Source organism: Marmota marmota, unplaced genomic scaffold (assembly GCF_001458135.2).
Source record: "Marmota marmota marmota unplaced genomic scaffold, marMar, whole genome shotgun sequence".
Classification (NCBI taxonomy): Eukaryota; Metazoa; Chordata; class Mammalia; order Rodentia; family Sciuridae; genus Marmota; species Marmota marmota.
In genome coordinates this window covers 65,887,826-65,901,251 of record NW_026000174.1, presented here as the reverse complement: position 1 = coordinate 65,901,251, position 13,426 = coordinate 65,887,826, and the positions used below count along the sequence as shown (strand labels likewise).

General features: G+C 45.2%; 1 protein-coding gene across 1 annotated transcript in view; it reads right to left on the bottom strand.

Moving 5' to 3' along the window:
* The window catches only part of LOC107135945 (phospholipase A and acyltransferase 2-like), an 11,249-nt gene extending 9,667 nt beyond the window's left edge, over positions 1 to 1,582 (bottom strand). The window contains exon 1 of the mRNA XM_048788239.1: positions 1,545 to 1,582. Coding sequence (XP_048644196.1) covers positions 1,545 to 1,582 — 38 coding nt within the window. The remainder of the gene's footprint in view (positions 1 to 1,544) is intronic.
* Positions 1,583 to 13,426: the final 11,844 nt, after the last annotated feature.

Here is a 13,426-nt window from a genome sequence, read left to right as displayed (position 1 = left end):
GGTGTGTGGATGGGAATGGGAAGAGGGGGAGTGGGCATGGGGAGGGGGTTGGGGAAGGGAGACCCAGGAGTGCAGAAGAGCAGAGGCCAGAGGGAGCACTAGGTGAGTGGAAGTCGAGGCCCTGGGTGGACCTGGGGGCATAGCTCAGGGAGGGGAGGGAGGGGAGTAAGTGTTGGTGAGGAAGGGCATGTGTGTCTCAGGGACTGGGTATGGGGCAGCAGGGACAGGAGGTGGGGAAGCAGGCAGGAGGCTATGGGGGTCGTGGAAGCAGGAAGGGAACTGCCCTGAATTAGGTTAGTAGACAGGAGGTGGAGGAGGAAAGGAATCAGGAGAGACTCCTGGGGTCTGCAGGGACTATACTTTGTGACTGAAGGTGGCGGCAGTGTGGGCTGTGGGACAGAGCTGAGCAGAGTGTGGGGCAGGAGGAGGATGTACCGGGACCCCTCTTTTGGTATTGAGGAGCCTTGAATAAGGGGTTGGAGGGAGATCTCATCCATGAGATTAGGCCGGAAGAGGGAAAGGAAAAGAAGAACTCCTGTTTTGTGATGCTGCGGTGCCCTGGTGGAGTGCTGAGAGTGAGGACAGAGGTGAGGAACAAGGAGCAGAGCGGGGCCCTGGGGTGACTAATGAGGGCTATGGGCAGGGGGAGGGTCCAGCTCAGCCTCTGCACACAAGTGACCTGAGCATATCCCTCTCCTTCTCTGACTCCCAATCTCTGCACCTCCACAAGGAGAGATTCACTCCTCTTCTTCCTGTTGTTGTGTCGATTGGATCCTCCCGTGAATTAGGTGCCCACATCTCTGAGGACAACTGTGTGTCTCCTGACTGACCTCCTGTTGGGGGACATTAGATACTTTCATTGAGTATGTGTCAGGGCCTCAGCTACTGGAGAAGGGCATCCTGAGGCCACTGGATATTTACTGGTTCAAAGAAGAAGATCTCATCATAGAGTCACACTCACAGCTAAGATTTATTAAAGCAAAGGACCCAAAGCAAGATGGGCAGAGGAAAAGGCCCGTGGGGAGACGTCCTGAGGAAGCCAGGTGAGAGCTTCCAGGAGCCTCTCCAGTGGACTCACATGGGATCACTCAAGTCCTTACTAATGAATTGGGACAACATGTGTGGAGGGTTGTCTACCTGAGAAGATCCCCAGTGTAGACATCCAGGGTCTCAGTCCAGGGAGAGTCTCCTAGTTCCTCTCTGCCTGGCATGTCCTGAAGCCATAGACTCCCAGAAGGCAGGCAGCATGCAGTGTAGACCACATTGTTCATACAGAGGGTTTAGACATGGTGAGTCATTGTGATCACTGAGGGCAAGGTTTATACTAGTGCAGGCAACTGTTTACCTGCTCAGTTCTCAGACACAGCCAACCTTGTGAGTAGGTCTCCCTAGGGATGCCTGTCTCTGATATGGTATGTTAAATCCTTGTGTGTAAGATACAACGGTTCCAAGTATGTGGGCATCCACAGCCTCAAAACTGGAGGAAAAAAAATCTGGAAAATGTAAAAGACAAATAAATAGTTGAAATTGGGAACTTGACTTACCTCTCACATAACTGATAGAGTTCATGGGAGGAAACCATCAAGGACCCAGAAGAACTGAACACTACCACCGAGTAATCGGACCTAACTGACATTCACTGATCACTTCACCCACAACAGCAGAACACACACTCCTTTTGAGTGCCCAGGCACATTTCCAATGTGCTCTTGTTCTAGATAATGAAAAAATAAACAAACAAACCCTTACAAATTAAAAACCTGGAAATCATCCAATATATACTTTCTCACAAAAAGAGGATTAAACTAGAACTCAATAACAGAAGAATATAAGAATAATCTCCAATACTTGCAGTTGAACACCATAGTTCTAAATAACCCATGTATCAAATAGGAAGTCTCCATGGACATTAAAACATATTTTAAATGACCCCAAATCACAATGCAGAAGATCAACATCTGCTAGTTATAGCTAATGCAGGACTGAGAAGGAACTTTCTAGAACTAAATGCATATTTTAGCAGAGAAGAAAACTGAAAGTCAGGATACCGAGTTTCCATCTGAAGAAGTTAGAAAAGAGTAAATAAGTGCAAAACAGGTCAGAAGGAAGGAAAAATGAAGATAAGAGCAGCAATCCGTACAATGAGCAACAGAAAAGGAGAAAATCAGTAGCTCCAAAAGCTGGTTCTTCTAAAAGAGCAAAAGATAAACCTCTAGTGAGACCGACAGAGGCATAAAGGAAAATGACACAGAATGCCAATGTTAAGAGTGAAGGAGGGGCTTTCAGACAAGGTCTGGCAGATATCAAATGAGAAAAAATAATATCACAATTAAAATTGAGCAACTTGGATTAAATGAACTAATTTCTTAAAAATCACCAGCAACTCCACCATGCGGCCAGCGCACTGGTTTCGTTAATGAGGTTCTTGGCATAAAAGTTAGCTAGCGAGATAGAAATAAAACACACAGACTCAGTTACCTTTTTCTATGACCAGGTCCGAGATGGCTCCCCTCTCTGGTTCCCACCTCGAACCACCCGGTAGGGCAGCAAGGATTACTCAGGGCTAGCAGGAGAGAGAGAGAGGGAGCACGCCAGGGAGTAGCCGTTTATTGGGGAACAAGAAATTTAGGGAGAATTCCATCCAATGAAGGTTGAGGGGGGCCGCACTCCAAGGTCAGAGTCAGTGATTGGCCTCCAGGGTCAGTGGTCAGTCACACCCCCACACGGACCGGCTCTCTCATCAGGAGAGGGCCGGGAAAGCTCGGACACAGATTAGCCAGAGCGCCTCAGACCCAAACTGGGAGTTGCCCAGTCACGTGTGAGAATGGCTTCCCACAAACAACCAAAATGCATCTAGATGAAATCGATACTCTGAATAGCTCTACAAGTATTGACGGGGGTGCATTTTTACTTTATAACCACTGAAAACGAAAGGTCCAGGTTTAGAAGGCTGGCCTGGCAAAAGGAGGAGGGAACAGTCCCATTCCACGAAGCTTTTTCAGGAAACAGAAGGGAACCTTCATTTCATCCATTTACAGTGACATCCCTATCTGACAGCTGAGCATTAATAAATAAACCCAGAGGTCAACATCTCTCATGAACACAGAGGTAAAAATCCTCAAAAAACATCAGAGGATCAAACTGAGCTCTTTTCAAAAGGAACACTCCCACATGACCCCATGGACTTGATCCCAGGAACCCAAGTGTGGCTGGATCTTTGAAAATCAAATAAATAAAATAAAATAAAATGGAGGAAATGAGGAGGGAAGGATAGGCCATCATAAAGATATGGGGATAGTCATTAGTGTAAAAGAAGGAGATTAAGAGGGGGAGTGGAGGGATGGCAAAGGCGAGGCAATGCTCAATGCGTTCTTTAAAAATCATGTGCACATATAAATACACCACAGGGAATTTCACCTTTATGCATAAGTAAATGAAGGAATCAAATACAAAAAAATTATACAAACAAAAAGAAGTCTAGCAGAGGAGAGAAAGGAGAATGTGGGAGGTGAGGGAGGCCAGGAGGGAAAAGGGAGGGGAAAGGGGGATCATGAACTGAAATTGAATTCTATGCATGCATGAGTTTGTCTGGATGAACCCAATTACTATGGATAACTCTATTGTTAAAACTTAAAAATCGATTAAAAAAAAAAAAAAGAAAACAACTAATCCAGAACCCCTGGTAATTCCTTGCAGGGGTGTAAATCAATTTAAATACTTTGGAAAACCATTTGTCTCTGTAAATTAGAGGTTAATTTACATTCCCTCAACCATGGTCCAGTAGTTCTACTGCTGTACTATGCTCAAAAGATACTAACACACATAGCTATCAATGCACATAAGCCAGAATGCTCTTTTATCTCAAATCAATGAGGATGGGGCTGGGGATGTGGCTCAAGCGGTAGTGCGCTCGCCTGGCATGCTTGCGGCCCGGGTTCGATCCTCAGCACCACATAGAAACCAAGATGCTGTGTCCGCCGAAAACTAAAAAATAAATATTAAAATATCAAATCAATGAGGAATCAATTCTCCCATTGACTTGGTCTCCTGTGTCCCATTAGTCACAGTTTTATCTTGGTATAGTTTGTACATTCTTCATGGTAATTTTCATCATAGGTTTTTCTTTGGGAGTCCAGTATGCCCTGTACTTAAATCTGCAGGATGATTGAGGGCTTTACCAATCTAATTCAGGGATTCCTCTAGTGGGTACTGAAAATATAGACTTCTATCTTGCACATAGAAAAGGCTTGGTTTTGCAATTTATCATAAAAGACTTGTACATTTTTGTCCCAGAGCTCTGTGAGGGTTTTTCATCTTCTTCTTTCACTAAAGGATTTCTTTGGAGGAAGAACTCAGCTTTATTTAGAGATCTCATTTCTCATTCCATAATTCTATTTATCTACAGCTGTTTTTCTTTCCTCACAGAGACATTCAAAGATTGATTCCAAATTTTCAGAGTATCAGGACTAATATCAAGACCAATATTCCCTCACCTGCATCCCTTTCTGATACACAGGGTCCAGCTCATAAACATTACTTTGATTTTAAGTTTTGTCTTCATTCCTGGAACTTGGTAGATTCCTTCTAATTTTTTCTATTAAGCTCAGTCATAGATTTGACCAACCTTTCCAGATGCTTTTAATTAGATTAACTTTATATATCAGACAGTAGATTCTGGGTTGTAACAATGAGAAATAGGAGTTTGGGTAATTGACTCCAGGGAACAACAATTCTTGTAGGAGGAATAGATACAAATAACAAAAACCAATCTAAATTAAGTCTCAAACATGATAAGTGCTACAAATAGAAGAGGTACTTGGAGTCCTAAGAGCTTTGACCTAATCCTAGAATGAAGACAATGTTTTTTGTTCCAATGAAGAAAAGGTACTCACATTGTAGGTGCCCTGGGTAAAAATGAGCCTTGGCGCAGGTAAGGTTCTGGGACATGGGTTGTCCTGAAAGAGGGGAGGTCTTCCTCTCCATGTGGCCAAGCAACAAGGAGCCCTGATTCTGGTGAAGCAGCCCCGGTAGAAAGCACTGGCATTGTGAAAGGTGAGCTGTGCCCTTGGATATGTGGGCAGAGCAGGGGGAATGCAAGGTTCATCCTTCAAGATTCAAAACAGACTAACTGTTCTGGGCCTGGGATTCAGAGCACACTTACATTAAATGGTAGCAAAAATAAACTAAGTATGTCCTTAGTTTTTTTCCTTCCTGGTAGCTCAGAGCTTCCATTAAATTCTCTTTATTAACTTAGATTTAGTTGTGCTATGTTATGGGAATCAAAGAACCAGCTTTCCGCATCTTTGGGATTATGAGCAATGAATAGATATCACCTCTCTCCCAGAGTCAGAATGGTAGTGGCCACAGTGACCCCTCTGGTGAATGATCCTATCTGGGTTGGGTGTTCTCCAGGGAAGGTTGCTGGTGGTAAAGGCACCAACATAGCAGCCTGTCGGATTAGCCTGGAAGACTGAAGGGGCCTTGCCATTTCTGAAAACACACTTGAAGCATGCAGGAAAATAGCAAGGAGCTAGATAGAGCAAACAGTAACTTACTGGAACCCAACCAGGGCCAACTTGATTCACCCAAATTTGGGCATATAAATTGACTGTGTGTTCACATAATGGTCATAGGTGGTGAAGCCAAGACTCTTTGATACAAGTGAACATCCTTTATAAAAAAGAGCTGACCAGTAGAGAGCACTGGAGATTGGTGGAAGGTGTCCTTCTGTCAGGGATGTTGGACTCATTAGAAGATGTTGGAATTACCCAGGACTCCTAGTCCTCTACCCACTTGGAGAATAAACTAAAGCGAGACAGAAATAAAATGCATTGAACAAACTTATTGAGCATCTATTATGGGTCAGGAATTGTTCTAAGGTATCTTTCTTATGTCATCTCAGCAAACCTGGTGAATTAGTCTTTATTACCCCTAAATAAGGAGGAAGAAATTGAATGTCAGATTTTGGAGTTTTTTTCAAGCTTGTGAAGTTGAAAGAACTCATTGAGTTTTCAGTTAATAGTTCTTGCTTCCTTTTCAATGATCCATGAGTCTACAATCAAGTAGTGGGAAATATCCCTTGGGGAATCAGGACACTTCTCTGGATCTGGGTTCAGCTCAGAATGTCCGTGACAACCCAGAGGACTTCTGAGGAGCTGCCTTCCTAGCTGGGCTCAGAAGCAAAGGATCTCCTGTGGTCAGGGCCAGTTGGGATCCTAAAGATCCATCCTCCAATAACCACTCTGCACCAAGGGTACTTGTCCCAGGTAGGGGATCCACCTGTGTGAAAACAATCAGAGGTTAGAAGAGAATTTGTGATTTGACCTCAGGAGTTCTCAAGCCCAGTTGGCTCAGAATCTGGAAGAAATCTAGGTGGCTGAGAGCACACAGGGCTGGATGAGGAGGTGCTGTCCCAGTTTGAGAATGAGGGTGGTGCACATCAGTGGCAGTTGGGACTGTGTGGAAAATTCCAGCCTCATAATGATGAGGCCTCTGCTGATAAGCTCTAATTAAATCATGTGACTCAAGAAGTCACATGGCCTTCGATTCATTTGATCATGTTAGATTAGGCCCTGACTTCCTTAACAAGACTCTTAAAGTGCAAGGAATAAAATCAAGAATCAATAAATGGTATGGATTCAAACTAAAAATCTTCTTTTCAGCAAAAGAAACAATGAGGTGAAGAGAGAACCTACATTTTGGGAGAAAATTTTTGCCACATGCACATCAGATACAGCACTAATCTCCAAAATATATAAATGACTCAAAAAACTTAACACCAAAAAACCAAACAATTCAATCAATAAATGGGCTAAGGAGCTGAACAGATACATCTCAGAAGAAGATATACAATCAATCAACAAATATATGAAAAACATCTCTAGTAACTAGAGAAATGCAAATCAAAACTAAGATTTCACCTCACGCCATCAGAATGGCACTTATCAAGAATACTGACAACAATAAGTATTGGCAAGGATGTGGGGGAAAAGGCACACTTATACATTGCTGGTGGGACTGCAAATTGGTGCAAAAATATAGAAAGCAGTATGGAGATTCCTTAGAAAATTGGAATGGAATCACCATTTGACCCAGGTATCCTACTCCTCAGTCTATACCCAAAGGACTTGAAAACAGCATACTTCAGGGACACAGCCACATGAATATTTACAGCAGCACAATTCACAATAGCTAAACTGTGGAACCAACCTAGATGCCCTTCAGTAGATGAATGGATAAAAAAAAAAAACTGTGGTATATATACACAATGGAATATTACTGGCAACAAAAGAGAATAAAATTATGGCATTTGCAGGTAAATGGATGGAGTTGCAGAATATAATGCTAGCTGAAGTAAGCCAATCAAAAAAAAAAAAAAACAAAAAAAACCAAAATACAAATGCTGAAATGTTTTCTTTGATATAAGGAGGCTGATTTATAGTGGAGTTGGGAGGGGGAGCATGGGGGGGATTAGACAAACTCTTGATAAGGTAAAGGGGTAGGAGGCGAAGAGAGGGAGCATGGGGGTAAAAAAGATGGTGGAATGAGAAAAAAAAACTGGGGCCAAGAAAGTTGTTGTCAAAAGATTATAGGCACTAAAAAATGCTACATACTCCACACAGAGACAATAGGAGAGATACATACAGGCATCTCAGGAATTTGCAAGATCATTCACTGCAGGCTCAAGGGTGTGGTGAAATAAGAACCCAGTGGTCCCTTTTCAGAATACAGTATTTAGCTTTCAGTGTAAAGTGACTTGGAATGGAGAAAGGTAGCTGGAGGGGACAGCAGAGTGGAAAGCGACAGTTAACACCAGAGTTTAAGATTCATAGCTCCTTGACAACCAGGAGGTGGGAAGGAAGGAACCCAACCTGATCAACAGTCAGGGGTCCAGTGTTTTTTGGTCTTGTTCCTTTTTTCTGTGCCCTGTTCCTCCCCTTTGGAATGACAGGGTTTACTCTGTGCCTCTGAGTACCTGATGGGTGTAACCTGCCTTTAAGTTTTACAGGGGCTCCCAACAGAGATAAACTGCACATGCCAAGGCCCTCAGTCCTGGGGAGTTTTCCCTCCACAAGGGAACAAGGGGCAGTGGGGGCAACTAAAGGTGCATTTCTTTAAATAACCCAGTAGGAGACCACAAAACCAAGGTGATGTTCAGGAAGATTGTGTGCCCCATGGCACTCAGCCAATGAGGAACTGGGGGAGGCATCTTGTGCTCTAGGGAATAAAACACTGGTTGTCCCAATCTGTGAGTCCCTGAGCACCAGCCACCCTACCTTGAAAGACTGTCGTTAAAGCAAGGCCTAGCTTTTTGCTGTTCTGGGGTCTCTTAGTCCATTCTTTGGGCGTGGACATGGGAGTGTGTTTCTCACAGAGGGAAATTCCTTTGAGAGGGAATCAGAGGGGTACCCTGCTTGCATGGGGGTGCCTAGGAAGTTGTTTACTGGACTCAGTCACCGAGGCACTCAAAGGCTTTTGCAGAACTCCAAGGAGTTCACCCACTGCAGAATCTTGGCATCATTCATGTGGTGCTGCTTCTGCAGAAATTCAAGATACTCATGTTAACGGGTCATGGAGGTTTCCATAGAGATTTCAAAGGAAGCCCTGGGAACCAGGCAAAGTACAGCAGGCTGCCTCTGAGAGGTTGATGGGCAAAGCTCTGAAAGTGAAACCAAAGCTGGAATGGAAACGCCAGGGATTAACAGCCACATGGACTGTTTTCCGAGAAATGATGCTTCTGCTGAGAAATGATGCCATGGAGACACCATGAAATAGCCAAAATTAGCTGTTGCTCCTCTAAGTTGTTTGTGTCAGATATGTTGATCACAGCAAAGCCAAGCCTACTAAGCAAACCCCAAGAAGCTTGGTATGCCATGCCAAAGAAAGCCCACGGAGGCTGCCACTGTAAGGGTAAAAGAAATTGAAGTTAAAGTGTAAAAGTTAAAGGGTAAAAGACCGGGTGTTGTAAAGTTTCTAAGCTGCAAGGTCTGAGTTAAAATGTAAAGGATTAGGTATTGTTAGGTTTCTATGCTACCTGCAAAACCTGAAATTTCTGTAGCTGTTAAGACAATGCTTGGAACTGCCCAGTAAATATTTCCCCTGATTATTTGGTTGTTTAATAAGGGCTCTGTGTGGTCGCACGTAGGCATTGCAGGGCCTGGACCAATCTGTTTAAATGTAACCCCCTCCTTAGGAATGACCTATCACTCCAGCCTGACCTGTTCCCGCCAATGAATGAACTAATCATGTTTAGGAGTTGTTGTTCAATTTTCCCGCGCCTCATGATGATTTGTTCTGATGTATACAAAGCCCTCCGCCCTCCCCAAAAAGTGTACTTAAGCAGTGCTCAGCCCCTGCTCGGGGCTCTGGGCTGCTTTCCCTTCTTGAGTGGGCACGGAGCCCCAGCATGCTGTTCAATAAATCCCCCTTCTGCCAATTGCATGAGTGGTCACTTGGTGGTCTCTTTCTCCGACGTTTCGCGGGACCCTTACACCACCAGGCAGGCCAAAGGGGCAGGGTTGCCCAAGCCATTTAGAGAACATATCCCACCACACATCTGAGGGGCTGTTAGCCCAGCTGGGCTTCAGTCTTGTTCTGGTCCCATTCCTTCTTTTCGTGTCTCTATTCCTCCCCTTTGGAATGAGAATGCTTACTCTGTGCCTCTGTATATTGGATATACGTAACTTGCTTTTGACTTTTTACGGGGCTCAAAACCAACAGTTTGCCTTCAGTCTCAGAGGAGACATTGAACTTGGACTTTAGGACACTGGAACTGATAGGACTCTGGGGCTCTTGGAGGTAGACTAAATGCATTTTGCATTGTGAGATGGATGCAACCTTTGGGGAATAGGGTAAAATGCTACGGTTTGATATAAGGTGTCCTTCAAAGGCTCCTCTATCCAAGCAGGAATGTTCAGAGGTGAAATGATTGGATTGTGAGAGCTGTAACCTAATCAGTCTAGTCTAGTTTAAATGAACTGAGTGGTAACTGAAGACAGGTGGGGCATGGTGAGTAGGTAGGTCACTGGGGGCGTGCCTTGGAAGGGCTACTCTTCCCTGTAGCCCCTTCTCCCTGCTCTCTCTGCTTGCTGGCTGCCATGAATGGAGCAGCACTCTTCCACCACACCCCTTTGCCACGATGTCCTGCTTCACCTTGGGCCCAGAGCAATGGAGTCAGCCACTAGGCACTAAACCTCTGAAGTAGGAGGGAAAAGAAATTCTTCCTTTTCTAAGTTGTTTTTGTCAGATATTTCAGTCACAGCAACACAAAGCTGACTAAATCAGTTCCCAAGAAATTTGACATGCCAGGAATGTGAACATCTGGCTAGGAAAGCTGCAAGCAGTGAGCAGGGCCAGTCCAAGGGGGAGCCCATATGGTCTGCAGCAGGCAAGGTCTGCAGCTGCTGAAGCCCTTTCCAGTTCACACCTCCCCACAGTGTGCTGCAGATGCTGAACCTGGAGCCACAGGGTTTAATGTTGCCCTGCTGGGTTTTGACCTTGCTTTGGTACCATCCCTTCCCCTTATGCTACCATTCCTCCCTTTTGGAACGGGAGTGTTCATTCTGTACCATTCTATGTTGGAAGCATGTAACTTTTTGATTTTTATGGGGGAATAATAGCTATGAATTTGTTTTTGGTTTGAGAGGTATCATTGGACTTGGGCTTTTGAGCAATGCTGGAACTTTTGGTGACTCTTAGAAATGAAATGAATGCTTTTTTTTTTTTTTAATGTGAGATGAATATGGGCCTTTGAGGGCTCCCTCAACCATAATCCTATGGGTTGGGTATAATGTGCCCCCCCCCCCAAAAGAAAACCTCATTGGTTGAAGTTTTGGACCTCAATGCAGCAATATTTAGAGGTGGAGCTTTGCAGGAAGTGATTAGGTCACAAAGGTACTGACTTCATCAATGGATTAATCCACTGGTAACTGAATGGACTCCTGAGAGGTAACAGAAACTGTAGCAGGTCAGACCTCGTTGAAGGAGATAGATCACTGGGACTTGCCCTAGAAGAGCACTTCTTGGTCCTGCTTTTTCTTTCTATCTATCTATCTATCTATCTATCTATCTATCTATCATCCGTCTGTTATCATCTCTCCTTCCTGGATGTCATGTCCTGATAAGCTTTTCTCTGCTGTGAGATTCTCCCATGATGTTCAGCTCACTCAGGCCCCAAGCAGTGGAGCAAGGTGTCCATGGATTGAAACCACGAGCCAAAATAAATCTTTTCTTCTCTACATTATTTTCTTATGTAATTGTCACAGTAATAAAAAGTAACACCTAAATCTCTAAAATATTTTAGCCAACTCACATCCTGACCAACACTAATATCACCAGTGAGTGGGTCATTTCTCCTCTTTCTAGTCTCCAGTTGTGCTGATTATCAAGTTTTTAATTTTTCAAAGAAAACTGATCCCCAGAACTCAGTGTGTTCACTAGGTAAATATCTGATGTTCAGAGGTAAAGATGGCTTATAGCAACTGCTTCTTTCAGCACAAAGCCAATTGACTGCCCTTGGGATACATTTCCCTAATTGAGAGTTGCCACGGGAAGGAATATCTCAGGGGAAATAAGCCTCTTTCCCTTTTGGGCAGGAGGGACGTGCAAAGGGACTGAGCATTCTACCCTCTGAAAAAGTCTCAAGGAGGCTGGCAGGAGCTGCCCAGAGAGAAAAACATGAGGGAGTCCATAAAGGGAGCCATGTATTGGTGCGATCACTTTCCTTGAGGGGAAGGCTGCAAGGAAATGCTAAGGGAACCCCCACAAGTCTGACCCCCGCCTTCACTCTGACAACCTCCTCCTTCAGGGGTGTGTGTCTCTCTCGTCTTCCCCAAAGCTTCTCAACCCAGAATGACCTCGTTTCTGGGTAGAATGCACCACCTGAGGTGCCTCATTACCTCTGATTAGAGGTGAAGGAAGTGAGCTCTGAGGGTCCTGCACTTTTCTCAAGGTCACAGAGCTTGCACTTGCCCTAACCACCCAAGAGGTGCTCAGTCAATGTGACTTTCCTCCTTTCTGATTCAGACATCCCCCATGGAGAGTTTCTGAAGGGATAGATGGACATGTTCATGGATTCTGGAAAGTTGCTAGGTTTAGGTCATCCTTTAGCCATGAGGGAGGAGAAATGAGAAAGGAAAGACAAAAGAACTCACACAGCTTATGGGATGTTTGAGGTGCCCCATTAAATATCCAGGGAGAGAGGTAGATAAGAACTGGAGATCAGGTCAGAGGTGGGCTGAGGTAGAAGTTTCCAGACTGCGCCTGTGAGCAGTGCACAGGGGACTCAAGGTGCACTTGCCTGTGGCTGAGGCCTCCTCTGTCTCCCCTCAGCTTCTGCCTTGGTCCTCCCTCTTCAGGTGAGAAGCTCAGGTGAAACCCAGACTGGAAGACAGGACCCAGGCTGACTCAGATCTCTGACCCAGGAATGCAGGCACAAATGCTCTGCTGCCCACCCCATATCAGGAACAAACGTCCTGACCCAGGAGCTGACTCCAGAGGATTCCATAGGCCCATTGTCAGGATGAGCCCAGACAAGCCCAGCTCTGAGAAGTGGCCGTAATTCAGGAAATGGAGACCCCAGGATTGAGAAGTGTGTAGTGAACAGAAGGGAGGGGAGAGCAGAAGAGGCCAGGCCCTCATTCCCTGGGACCAGGACAGTGAATTGGGCCTCCAGGTCCTGGGAGGGTGAAGGAGCTTATTTTGCAGGTGGAACTTCTCATGATCACAGAAAAAAACTGATGCCACTTTCTTTGAGGAGCAGACACCAAGCAACAGTGACTCCTTGAAGCAGCCACAGAAATCTCATGTTAGAAGCAGCTATGGAGCCTCCAGTAGAGATGGACCTCACTGTCCCCTCCCCCAGGTCCTCTGTTCTCCTGACCCTTGCTCTCCACCATGACACTTCTCAGTCCCTTTCCTTTCTCTCTACCCCTCCCCGAGGGTTAAAGGAGCATCTAAATCTAGCAACTTTCCGGAGTCTGTAAATGTATCCATCTGTCCCTCCTGAGGGTCTTCTGAGCTCCCACCAGACTCATTCTACCACACTCTGAAGCTTTTCCAGCCTGTATCTATAAACTATCCCAAACTCCTGTGAACCAGTTCTGAAGGCTGCTGACCACATGGTCATGCTGGTTACAGCGACAACCTCTCTTCTTGGTAATAACTTCTGTTTTAGTCAGCGTTGTGTCACTGTGATCAAAATACTTGGTCAGAACAACTCAGAGGAGGGAAAGTTTGCTGTGGCTCATGGTTCAGAGGTTTAGCCCGGGGTGGGCTGACTCCTCTGCTCTGGAACCATGAAGAGGAGAACGCGATGGCAGAGGGCATGGGGAAGAGCTCTGCTCCATTCATGGCAGCCAGGAGGCCTAGAGAGAGAGGAAGGACGGGCCACAGGGAAGTAGAAGTCTTCCAGCACATGACTCCAGTG